The sequence below is a fragment of the Mixophyes fleayi genome, chromosome 4 (genome assembly GCF_038048845.1).
Source record: "Mixophyes fleayi isolate aMixFle1 chromosome 4, aMixFle1.hap1, whole genome shotgun sequence".
NCBI classification, from domain to species: domain Eukaryota; kingdom Metazoa; phylum Chordata; class Amphibia; order Anura; family Limnodynastidae; genus Mixophyes; species Mixophyes fleayi.
This window is the reverse complement of record NC_134405.1, coordinates 143,956,619-143,970,568: the sequence shown is the minus strand read 5'-3', so window position 1 is coordinate 143,970,568 and position 13,950 is coordinate 143,956,619. Positions and strand designations below refer to the sequence as shown.

General features: G+C 40.8%; 1 protein-coding gene across 2 annotated transcripts in view; it reads left to right on the top strand.

The window, feature by feature from the left end:
• The window catches only part of LOC142149984 (uncharacterized), a 96,142-nt gene extending 90,581 nt beyond the window's left edge, over positions 1–5,561 (top strand). For both annotated transcript variants that reach the window (XM_075205259.1, XM_075205258.1), the window contains one exon: positions 4,926–5,561. In XM_075205259.1, the coding sequence (XP_075061360.1) occupies positions 4,926–4,991 (66 nt within the window). In that variant the 3' untranslated portion in view covers positions 4,992–5,561. The remainder of the gene's footprint in view (positions 1–4,925) is intronic.
• The last annotated feature ends 8,389 nt before the right edge of the window (positions 5,562–13,950 follow it).

Below are 13,950 nucleotides of genomic sequence, written 5' to 3'. Positions count from 1 at the left end.
TTCCCTATTCTCTAACCAGTTTTCGATCCAAGTACAAATGTTGATTTCTAGACCCAGTTCCCTTATTTTGTAAACCAACCTCTTGTGTGGCACTGTATTAAAGGCCTTAGCAAAATCTAAGTAGACCACAACTACAATGCTGCCCTGGTCTAAGTTCCCACTAACTTCCTCATAGAAACTAATTAGATTAGTTTGACATGACCGATCCCTCACAAATCCATGTTGATTCCCACTAATAATTTTATTGCGTACCAAGTAATCCTGAATACTATCCCTTAAAATACCTTCCAGTAGTTTCCCCACTATTGATGTCAGGCTTACAGGTCTATAATTCCCTGGTTGTTATCTTGTCCCCTTTTTAAACAACGGCACCACATCTGCTATTCGCCAATCCCTTGGTACTGAGCCTGGTGAGATTGAATCTCTGAAAATTAAGAATAGCGGTCTAGCTATTTCCGAGTTTAACTCCATAAGGACCCTTGGGTGTAGGCCATCTGGACCTGGAGCTTTATTTATCTTAATATTCTTCAGTTGCCTTTGGACTTCTTCCTCTGACAACCAAGTATTAATTAATGGCATGGTTTTATTTCCATTTTTATGTATTACTCCTACCATTTGTTCCTCTCTGGTAAATACTGAAGGAAAGAAAGTGTTTAATACCTCTGCTTTTTCCTTAGTATCATTTATCATTTCACCCATCTCACTTCTTAGGGGTCCTATATTATCTTTTTTATTCCTTTTGCCATTTCTATACTTAAAAAACTTTTTGGGGTTTGTGCCTTTCATTCTCTAATTTAGCCAATCTAATTTCCTTTTTGCATGTTTCATTACATTCCTTGTACCTAAGGAAGGACTCCTCTGACCCTTCAGACTTAAACAATTTAAATGCATTCTTCCTTTGCATTTCTTCCCTTACCTTTTTATTTAGCCACATTGGTTTAGACTTAATTCTTTTACATTTATTTCCCATAGGAATGAACTTATACGTGTATGTTTTCAACAACATTTTAAAGACAGCCCACTTTTCTTCCATATTTTTTCCTTCAAAGGCTTTGTCCCAGTCTATGCTCTTTATAGACTCCTTTAGCATATTAAAATTTGCCTTTCTAGAGTTTAAAGTCCTAGTTGATCCCTTATACCGTTGCTTCTGGAAACTGATTTCAAATGAGACCATATCATGATCACTGTTTCCCAGTGCTTCCTTACTTGAATATTTGATATTACGTCTACATTGTTTGTTATTACTAGGTCCAGTATAGTCCGGTTCCTAGTAGGTTCCTCTACAAATTGGGACATGTAATGGTCTTTTAGCGTGCTCAGAAACCTATTTCCCATAGCTGTACCGCAGGTCTCAGTACTCCAATCACTGCCCGGATAATTAAAATCCCCCATAATTAAAATTTGACCTAGTTGTGTAGCCTTTTCAATTTGCTGTAGAAATTGGGCTTCCTCAATCGTACTAATATCTGGCGGTTTATAGCATATCCCTATCAGCAACTTCTCTGAACTTTTTCTTCCGCTGGATATTTCCACCCACAATGCCTCTATATTATCACCAATATTCTCATATATAACTTCCTGAATACTTGGTTTCAATTCTGGCTTAATATAAATACATACTCCTCCTCCCCTTTTATTTACCCTATCCCTCCTGAAGAGAGAATAGCCTTCCAAGTTGACAGCCCAGTCATGTGTATCATCCCACCAGGTCTCCGTAATACCTATAATATCATACTGCTCATTCATTGCTACTAGTTCTAACTCCCCCATTTTACCTGTCAGGCTTCTTGCATTTGCAAGCATACACTTAAGTCTATTGCCTCCCTTAGGTATTTATTTTTTCTCCTTATCGGCTATGCTTCCTTTTCCCCCATCTCCACCCCCTTGACTCTTGTTAAATTCCTCCTTACTACTCTCAATGTCTATCCCATAAATACTTGCTTGCCCCTCTCCCCGGAGCCTAGTTTAAAATCTCCTCCAACCTTCTAGCAATCCTCTCCCCTAGCACTGCGGCCCCCTCCTCATTCAGGTGAAATCCCTCATGACAATAAAGATTGCTTGAGGGATGCTCCGTGCCAGGACTTCAGAATGCCCCTACTTCTAGTGAAACTTACAGTAGACTCCTCCGAGTTCCACATCAGGTAGATTAAAGTCTCCCATGATTATTACCTCTCCTTTTAAAGCCATTTTATTGATGTCCTGCAGTAAGTTCCTGTCCAGTTCTTCTTCCTGACCTGGTGGTCTATAGATCACCCCATTACGAAGAATAGCCTTTTCCCCCGTTTTTATGGTCACCCAAAGGGCCTCAGTTTTGTCTTGAATACTTTGTATTACAGTAGTCTTTATGCTTTTTTTCACATACATTGATACCCCTCATCCGATTCTTCCCACTCTATCCTTCCTAAATAAACTATATCCCAGTATAGCTATTTCCCAGTCATGATTTTCATTGCACCATGACTCTGTAATAGCCACAATATCCAGATCATCCTTTGTCATTAAAGCAATTAGTTCTGGAATTTTATTTCCTAAGCTTCTAGCATTAGCACACATAGTTCTTTGTTCCTATCTTCTATGTTTATCTCTCTCTATGTTTATTTTGTTTTGATCTGCATTGTCATCTGTTGCTTTGGATATGTTTTCTGTACTATTAGCCTGCAGAAACGATACCTCTTGATTGGGGGAGCAGATTGTTTTATGTTTAGTTCACTGCCCCCCTCTGCTAGTTTAAATAGTTTCTGTTGAAGTTTTCAAACTGCTCACTTAGTATTTTGATTCCTCTTGAAGATGGGTGCAGGCCGTCACTCTTGTATAGTCCCCTATCTTGCCAGATGGCATGACTGTGGTCTATTAATCCAAATCTCTGCTCATAACACCAATTCTTTAGCCACACATTGAAGTTTCTGATGCAGTGAGTTCTTTCTTCACCTCTATGCACTGGCAATACTGCTGAAAAGGTTACAGTGGTTGCCATCTGTTTTAGAGCAGCCCCAAAATTTCAAATTCATCTCTTACTGCCATGAATTTATCATTAGCCAGGTCATTTGTCCCTAGGTGGACAATGACATCCACATCCCCATATTTTCTTGCTGCTTTTACAGTTCTTAATATGTGGTCTTTATCCCCTGGAGCTGTGGCTCCAGGTAAGCAGCTTATTTGTTTCTCTACATCAGTAGCTTTTCCCAGATGTATGCCTCTTATAATGGAATTCCACAAGAGAAGTGTAGTTCTTTTTGGAGATTTTATTTTCCTGTTCCTATAGCTAGTAGAAGTCCCCATATCCTCATGTTGTGTATTTCCTATATTATTTGTACATTCCAGCCCTGCAAGAGCAGCATATGAGTTTTTCAATGGCACAGTTTGTGGGATGTTTCTGTGTTCCTCTGGATATTTCCCTCTTTCAGAGCTTACAGTAGTCCAGCCAGAATGTTTTCTGGGGACTCTCTGAGGCAGTGGTGGACTCAAGGATACAGACATCCTACACACCTGGCTATTATAATATACACAGACATAATCACCAATGCAAATAAGGAGGTAAAACTGGCACATTTCTACTCTTTCATATTTGCCTCCTCTCTGTTACTTTGTGTGGCCTCCTCTGTGCAGCCAAATGCGGAGACATTATTGAAATTAAATTCATATATATGAACAATTTTCTGCTGTAAAAGTCCCAAGCATTCTGGAAAATAGATATCATACCTGTATATATCCATAGATCTCATACCTGTTTTTATCCATTTCATAATTGTAGTGCCTGACTTAATTACAGTGAATAAAAGTGCAAAGATTGTATTCCCAATATAATTTCACCTGCTTTTCTTTGGTTTGAGTACAAAATGACAGCTTCTGTATATGCTTAATAAGGGCTTTCAGATTTGAAGATAATGATAGTTAATTCATTAAGATCACCCCCATGATCTTTAATAAAGAATAATCCAAACAGTATTACAATAAGTGTTTTTCAGGTTGTGTTGTAGAATTGAATGGTAGCAAGTCATCCAATGAAATAGGCTTTAAAGAGGTGACAGCACGTTATATCCACAGCAGAACAGGAATGAATCAAGACATAAATCCAGCAGAATAAAAGAAACATAACTAATCAGTAGCACTCAGGTTGTAAATACAGGATACATTATATTACCAAATGTTCAGCATTGGTTTTAAAATTCCAGCCAATTTTACAAGCCATAAATTTTGTTATTACCACATACTCTGTAACTTTATAGATAAGTAAATGCACAGATAAACACATTTCTTAGCCATACACTGAGCAAAACTATCCAAACTTGTTTCAGTTCTATTTTTGTTTTGCTCTTTGTGTATGGAGAACAGTACCAAAAATATCCTATTGCTAGAGGGAAAGAAATGAAATGTCAGAGGGGTTATATCCGTTTACTGCAGATGTATCTCCTTGTTAGCTACACACTGGATACATGTGATGTTATTTTTATGGGTTACTTCTTTATGCTACATTTACATGTGTCTTATTTCTTTGTTTTAATTTCCTGCATTTTTGTACTTCATTATGGAAATAAGTTATCTATATGATGCATAATAAGTGATCACTGTATTAATTAATATAATCATTTATAGTAATAGGTTGCTTGTGGATGTGCTGCACTTTCTCTTTACAGCCCAACTGGCCGAGAACACCCACGTATCTTTCGGTCACTTAATAAAGAAAAATTGATAGTTAGAAGACTAGACATGGTAAACGGGGGGATAGGCGGTCTTGTAGCTGTAAAATTATAGGAGTAATTCTGTGTATCTAAGGTAATTTTGCATTGGCTACTAAGCCAGGCTAATAAAATGTACGTCACAGAATTAACAGGTAATAACACAACAAGGTGAACCACAACTTCCTTATAAATTATATCCTAACATAGCTTATTGCACATATTGAGATGCTTCTGGTTTCATTACAGGTCGTTAAGGCTGCAGCCTGGTTGTTATCACAGCCTCCACATAAGACATCAAGTGATGGTTCATGATCCAGCTACACTGGTAGAACTGTGTCCACTTCATACATCATCTACCATGTGACCTCAAGAGGGGAACTTAAGTTAATAATAATGACTGTGCTCTGAGAACTAACTGTTGTCAAACAGATGTTCATCTGTTTTATTATTAAATATGGATAACCTGTAATTATTGACCATTTAGGATATGAGTAGGTTCCATGAACTGTATGAATTGTAGTGCAGTTAATATGATAAATGTTCATGATTGAAAGCAAACTAATATACCAATATGCTATGTATCATATATAACTGTTTAAATAACTCTCCAGTCACTGTGTAGTTTGATCAAAGCTTAACAAATATATTTTCTACTGCTGTAAAAATCATAGATTTTGTTAGATGTTTTTAAAATGTTGCATATTTCCAGGACATTGATTTAAGAGACATATTACAGAATCGAAACCAGACAAATTAAAAATGACATCAGAAATAGGATGCCATCATATATATGTTATTACCAGCAACAAGAGCACAGTAAGTTACATATAAAACCATGTCTTTGGTAACCAGAATTTTACTTTATATTGTCAATAAACATGAGTATGAGTGATTTTGCACAGAGAAGCACATTTCTTTAGGTAAATTGACACAAGTGAGAGCTGCAAACTGCTTATCAAGATATCTAAATATACACTTGAGCAGTGCTCTGTTCTGGCAGCCAAGTGCTGCTTCTTTTATTGGTTTGGAATAAATGTTACCAAGGAGGTTACTTACTAGCAAAGTTCAAATGTGCAGTAACCCACAGCAACCAATTGGCGTTGATTGATCTAATTCAAGTTAACCAATAAAAGCAAATGCCTTTGTTAGTAAATAACAATGTAAATGTAGCACTGAGATAATGGTGAAGTGCATTTACTGTTCTTCTAGTGTTGGTAAATGTTAGTATTGGCAAACTGTGCCCTTGCCCACACAGAATTTCAATGCATAATATCTAAATGCTAATGTTGGGAGGTGGTCAACAGTAATATATAAGGCTGGGTACACACTACAGAATTTTTCGGCTAATGTGTTATGTACAGCAATTGTACCAACGACTGAAGTTCTGATCAGTTGGTCGATTCATGCCTATACTCTATATACCTTTTAAATGATTTTTTGCATGATTTAGTGACCAGGCTGTGTTTTTCTGTCTGTCGTTACCTCTTCTCAAAAGATTGTGACTCTGTACACACTGAAGCGAGATGTCGCCTTGCGGCAGCAAAATTCTAGATAAATGTAAAATAAAGCACATTATTCCCATTTGATTGACATTTTGACATGGCACAATGGTGGAGACGTACAGACAACATCATAAATTTAAATATACACGCCCAGAAAGGAGTCGCTGTTTGAGGAACTATTGGCAGTTGGTCGAGCAATTGGTCGTGATTGTGTACACACTGCAGAATTGGAGATTTATAATTCTGCTGAACAATCAAATAAAACGACGATCGGTACTATGGAATGTGTATCGTTCATCGTTTAAGTGTACACACTAATGCGATATTGGTCTGAACGGTCTTTGTTTCAGAAGGACACTGATGCTGTTCATCAGGGCTACTGTAGCTACCTCTACATTAATTTCCTTAATATCATATTACTAGAAAATTGTAGGTAAAGCAGGAGCTTATGGGCCTCTTGCATATACTTGAACTTGAACCAAAATTTAACAACCGTTCTCTGTTTCTATCTAGTGAGTGGTCTAAAGTTCAAAAGGATTTGTTTTAAAAGTTTGTACAATCCATGTTGGCTTGTTGTACGACAGTTGTTAATAATTTTTGTCACTATAAATATTGAATTAATTAAAGCAGTATTATTTATTTTTTTGGAAGGGACACAATTGCAAGAGTCAAAATATGTATAATCAGATGCCCAAAAACTTCAATCTTGAAGATTGTTTTTAAATTTGTACATAAATGTATAGATATGTATCTACTTGGCTTATTGTAAAGAGAGAACACATAGGTGTAACTTAGGGTGAGAAGGAGGGACAGGAGTCCAGGGATAAGACAAGACATCTTGGGAAGATGGCACAATATCGCATTGCAATAAAAAGATCAAGTTGATAAAGCAATAGAATTAAATAAAATATCAAAGAGGTCTCTGCAATGTGCAGACAGTGGAGCCGGCAATGTGATTGCACAATAATGGTGTAATCCTTGCAATCTGTATTTTTCTGTATATATGGACAACTGCATATTTTATATTTTACCATACTTTGTATAGCATCTGGTGACATGGCATGGTGAAAAAGGGGCATGACATGCTAAAATAGGGGTTTAGGATGTCCGGTGAGTGTACATCATGATGGGCGCATTTAATTGCTTTCCTCACACTCCTCGCAGATTCACTGCCATCACCTACCTCAGAGCCTGAGTTTGCTAACTTTGTCCCTCAATTATTGAGGAACAAAGACCCATTGAGACCCATTCGTGGATACTGCCCAGGGCCGGATTTACCGCTAGGCAACCTAGGCACCTGCCTAGGGCCTAGCGGCTCTGGGGGGGCACAGCTGGGGGGGACAGGAGTAATTTTAAAAAAAAAGGAAAAAAAAAAAAAAAAATTCGGCCCCTTCCCCGACTCGCGGCACCCCCCCCCCTCCCGCGACTCGTGCGGGGGGGAGGGGGGGGTGCCGCGAGTCGGGGGAGGGGGGGTTGCCGCGAATCGGAGGAGGGGGGGGTCGGGTGCCGCGAATCGGGTCCCGGCAGCCTCTTCTCCTCTCAGTGATAGAGAGAGGAGGAGAGGCTGCCGGGACCCGACGAGCGATCACGTGACTCTTTCTCTTTTTTTTTTTTTTTTTTACATCTGGACTGACGGAGGAGGAGCAGCGCGCAATAGAAAGGTAAGTAAAACAAGGGACATAAGTGGTGATGGTGAAGGGGTACAGAAGTGGTGATGGTGAAGGGGCACAGAGGTGGTGAAGGGCACAGAGATGGTGATTGGCACAGAAGTGGTGATGGTGATTGGCACAGAGGTGGTGATGGTGATGGGCACAGAAGTGGTGATGGTGATTGGAACAGAAGTGGTGATGGTGAAGGGCACAGAGGTGGTGATGGTGAAGGGCACAGAGATGGTGATTGGCACAGAAGTGGTGATGGGCACAGAGGTGGTGATGGTGAAGGGCACAGAGGTGGTGATGGTGAAGGGGCACAGAATTGGTGATGGTGATTGGCACAGAGGTGGTGATGGTGAAGGGCACAGAGGTGGTGATGGTGAAGAGGCACAGAGGTGGTGATGGTGATTGGCACAGAAGTGGTGATGGTGAAGGGCACAGAGGTGGTAATGGGCACAGAGGTGGTGATGGTGATTGGCACAGTGGTGGTGATGGTGATTGGCACAGAGGTGGTGATGGTGATGGGCACAGAGGTAATGGTGAAAGGGCACATGTGATATTGTGAAGGGGCAAAAGTGACAATGAAGGGGCACAGTGTGATGATAGAGGGACAAAAGTGACAAGAGCACATACTTGGATTTATGCGTATTATTTTTGCAAACAACTTAAGTAAGTATTTCTGCCCTGACTTCAATATTTATTATGTTGTTTTGACCCAACTACTTAAAAAAACGGGACTGCTTGGTAATTATTTAGGGGTGCCTTTTTCTGCAGCAGGGTGGCCTTGCTCTTTTCACATGTTAGGTACGCCCCCAAAGATGCAAGCCACGCCCTCACCTCCTTTGGCGGCACATGCTTTCATATCTACTTAACTATAGGGGTATATGGTAGGCATGCGGCGGCACATGCTTTCACTTCTACGTAACTATAGGGGTATATGGTAGGCTGCAAAAATATAGTGCTATGGATTGTTGCAGGGAGGGGCCCCAAAAACAGTATCCTGCCTAGGGCCCTATGAGGTCTAAATCCGGCTCTGATACTGCCGGAGTGTTTGTTACCTGTGGGGAGTGCAACCTCCCTTTCCCAGAGTCCAGCCCTGAGTTCAGGCCTGGAACGCACCATCCACCCATTGTACAACATTGATGCAACGGATTTCCTGCTGCTTGCTCCCTGCAGTCTAGGCAGCACGTAAGTGCATGGACAGTGAGTCGGCCTTAACTACCATGTCTGGCGGAGCCGTCGCAGTGGGACCCCATACCTGGCACCAACTTTTGTTAATCGCTTACTCCCTGACGCTAACCCGGCGAGGGTCACCTACTAAGTTGATAATCCCTCTGCACTGTATCTGTGCTGCTGGAGCTCGCCCTTCTTGATGTCTGCACTCCCTGATGTGAATCTGCAGATACACGCTGTGGCAGACACAACACATCTTTGCTCGTGTCTCTCCTCAGCCAGCACGAGGGGGACGGAGTCCTCCCGAAGAAGACAGGTTTCGGAGACCATTTTACCGCTACTCGTGACCTTCTTTCTGGTATCTACTGCCTCCAGTCCTCTTCTGACTCCTGTGGCTCCATTGAGCAGACTTTGCAGAGGTGGAATATCCTATTCAGTTAGATTGCCTTGGCCTCTGACTCCAGCATACACCAATATCAATCACTGAGCATCAGGTTGATTCCTATTTACTACCTACTGGGTTATCTCACCTTTGCAGCAGTATTGGACCCTTTCTTGCCCTCAGCCGACCTGATTCATTGTTGACCATTGGATTCTGCATTTCTACAGGAAGACAAAGATCACATCATCAATATTGTGGATTCTATCGGCAGTTGGGTGAGACGTTATTGGATTTCTCTCTGGTCCTGCTCGGCTGACCCCTGGGTGCGGCGCAGAGCCGTAACTTAGAATTCTAGCTCGTGGGGCGAGAAAGACAAATACCTCCCCCCTAGCCCTCAATTTTAACCAAATGAACCTAAAATATTCCTAAATTGCGCCCCCTTTCACCATTGCACCCTAGGCGGTCGCACCCTGTCGCACAGCCCTAGTTACGGCCCTGATGCGGCGAGTAGCATTGTGTAGTGCCCTTCACTTTGTATATCAATAACTATCCCTGGCTCCCTCATAGCAAGGAACATTGAGAGGCCTACTGTTCTGGGACTTGCTTGGACATTTGCACTAATGAGACATTTACCATGCCCCATCTAGCTAATGCCTCTCATCCCGCTTACCTACCATCTCTACTCACTGACTTGCAGCATAACTTGATTGCTGATCATGCAGCTACTTGCACTCACCTTTGCTTTAATTTATACTATCTAGCCATTCCTTGAAATTTGCAGCTGATGCCCATCTCTATCGGATAGCTGCTTATCTTAGGTCTCATACCCTCCCAAACTCGCAGCTCACACTTGTAGACCACCCCCTTGACATCAAATCCTCTTGGGACTAGAGGACCACTGCACCAACTGCCATCCTGTCTATCTAATTTACTCTCTGTTTCTATGTTTACTGCTGATGCCCTCCTGGCACTCCATCCATAGATTTAAAACTGTACTTTAGCATTGTTGAAGATTGTGTGCCTGTCGCTTACTAAACTGTTTTTATACTCGTATTGGAGGTTTAAAGCTCTGTATTTGTGCAGACTTTGGGCCACACCCTTTCTCTATTATCTGGCATCAGCATTTTCTATGAATGCTCCACAATACAAGTACTAATGTAATGCCTTTCTCTCTATAATTCTCTCTTTTTGTGGAAGGGCGCTCACATAATTTGCACAGTCACAATAATTACTTGTCTGTCTCCCTACTGTTGCACAGCTTTGCCATGCAAAACAACCTATCTCACAACTGTCTCTAAAGGTGGCCATAACTTCTCTATTTGATTACGTTGTTATATTGGGTGTCATAATCTCAGACCATTTTTGTTATTTTTCTATATAGGTTGCTTGGTATAATAACAAGCTCACTCTGACTTATCTTTCTTTAACTAGGTGCAGATGTAGTATTACTTCTTTTTTTTTTTTTATCTGTTCTTTGTAATGTGAGAGAGTTCACAAGGACAGCTCAGTAACGTGTGCTTAGTATCTTTAACAAACCGCCTACTCATTTAGAATACTATCTTGCTGGTAATAGTATGGATAAATTCTGTAAGCAGACCTGACCATGTCAAAATTGTCAAAAACCTGCTGCAATTGAGAACGCTTCCCCTCCTGCCTTGCCCCTGTTGACGGGGCATGTGGGGGAGGAGGACTACACTTCTCACACGTCCCCCGCAATGTAGCTCCAGGCTCAGACATTGTCGGGAACAAATTTAACGTCCTGTTACCCATTATTGATAGTGGGTTATTGTTTCGCGGTTGGGTGTGGTGTGGTCGATCCATGGCACTTTCTGAACCTGACATACTACTTTTACTATAGCATCCATGGCTCCTTTTCAAGAATCAACTATATTCGTGTTTCTTACTCGTTGGACTCGTTTGCACTGGTTTGCAAGGTAGACATAGCTGATATTGTTATTTACAACCATGCCATGGTCTTGCTCTTGCTTCAGTTGCCACACTCAGGTCGGACGGCCCAACACTGGAGATTCCCATCACATTTGCACAATTCTGTGCATTTCCAACAATACCTAAAACCAGGGCTTTTATTGTCATAGAACGCTCAGAACGGCGTTCCGGCACCTTTTATCCATGGGTTTTCAAAGTTTCATTAACTTTTTAACATATGTTTTCTCTGTGGTGCTGCTACAGTGCAGCACCGCATCTTAGTGTGTGTTCTGCCTCCGGCTCCGGCAGCATTGTGACGTTACGACACTACCAGTGAGAGGAGCCGCGATCAAACAGAGAAGTGAGAAAAGAAGCATGGAAGGTAAGTACAGACTACAGAAAGGCGAGGGAGGGGGCGCAGAAAGAGAGGGCTACAGAAAAATGAGGGGGCAGAAAGAAGGCTACAGAAAAATGAGGGGGCAGAAAGAGTGGGCTACAGAAAAACGGGGGGCAGAAAGAGGGCTACAGAAAAATGAGGGGGGCAGAAAGAAAGGGCTATAGAAAAACAAGGGGCGCAGAAAGAGAGGTCTGCACAAAAATGAGGGGGCAGAAAGTGGTGAGTTCCGGCACCTTTTTCTTACAAAAAAAGCACTGCCTAAAACATAAATGGGCTGAATATCTCGATGATAACATTGACCACTGGGATAACACTATACTCTTTTGGGAAGCCTCAAAGGCAGTTTTGCGCAGTCATATCATAGCATATGATTCTAATTATAACAAAAAGACGAGAGAAATTTACAAAGGTCCTCCATAGAATATCGGCAGAAACTTATGCTTATTATGCCTCTACCCATTTAGAAGCAGCATAGTGCCATAGAGATGCACACCAATTACTGGAAAGCTTCCTAACTTCCCAAGCAAAATTGCAGATTGAATTCACACAAACAAATACTTTAGATGTGGCAATAAGGCTGGCAAGCTACTTTCTAACATAACCAAGCCCCAGAAAGGCAGGGGCCCTATAGATGCTCTTAAATCCTCAACTACCCCCGGTAACCTCACTGATTTAGATAAGATACATGCAGCCTTCCAGGCCTATTATTCAAAATTATACAGGAATGCCCCAACAAATCACCAGCTGATTTCCAAACTCCTGACTGAATGGAAATTGCCATCATTGACGCTTAACCAGAGAGCAGTCCTGACAGGTGACATTATATCCCAAAATTTAGACTCCGCAATTAAAAATGTTTTAAAAAATTATGGCTGACAGAGTACAAAGCCTCCTTCCCCATCTCCTAACCACCTACCAGTTGGAATTTGTGACTGTCCGACACTCGGTCAAGAGCATAAGGTAGGCAATTTTGGTGATTCTGGTCTCCACTTCTAACTCCACGTCCAACATGCTCCTTAGCTTAGACGCCGAGAAGGGTGTCACATAACCTTTCTGGGCGTGTGATGTTCCTAAACTTTGGGTTAGATCGGCCATACTTTACCTGGGTGTTCAGCTCCCAAAGGATATCCATTCACTATATGATCTTAATATTTTTAAGACAATCACTGCAGTCAAGCATAATATGAGGGGTCAGGGGGTTCCATGGAGGTCAGATTAGCCTGATAAAAATTATCATATTCCCAAAGCTCTTGTAACCCGTCCAAGTACTGCCACTATTACTGATGTGGCAGGATGCTACCAGAGTGGATGTGGCCTTTTTACCACTTCATCTGGAACTCTAAGGGGGGTATTCAATTGTTAGCGAGACGCGTTAAAATTTCGCGCTCGAAAAAGAAAAAAAATTCCGCGCTCGTTTATTGCCGTTTGAGCGCTCGTTTTAAAAACAAACTCGCTCAATGCAAATGTTTTTTTGCATCCTCCGCCTCGCGCTCTACTATTGGTCCTAGCGAGTTTGAAATCTAAGGGGAGTGTTTTACGCTGGCAGCTCAGTATGAAAAAATAATGCAGCCAACAGCAAACTGTCATTTGCTGATAGCTGTTGGCTGACTTGGTTGGTGACTGCTGTGGCTTGTGACTCCTGAGGCTTGTGACTCCTGACTGCTCTCCATTGCTCTAATCTTCGAAATTGGATTAGTGAGTTGACTCTACACTGCACTATACACATATTTTTTATAAAAAATAACATTTTATTTTTTACAATACAGGCAAATACACACAAGAATATACTACAGACATACCACACTTATTTAATTGCACCCACCACACACACACACACACACACACACACACATATATCTCCTTATATATATATATATATATATATATATATATATATATATATATATACATTTACATACACACACATTTTTAAAAAAAAAAATTATTTTCCTGTATTTAAGCAATTGCAGTTTTGACTTGTTTTAGGATAAAAATTGAATTAGTTTGCATTTACTTTTTTGCAGTCTACATAGATTGTATTGCACGTAGTTTTGTCCCTTAAAAAATTATAATATAATTTAGTTAAAATACAACTGCTATATTTTTATCTAGTGTTACATCATTTTTTTTGCTGTATTTCTACAGTTGTATTATTGTCCTTTTTCCCTTAGTTATCATTTAGTTTTCTGTAGTTTATAGATTGTATTTAACCTAGTTTGGTCCCTTAAAAATTATATTA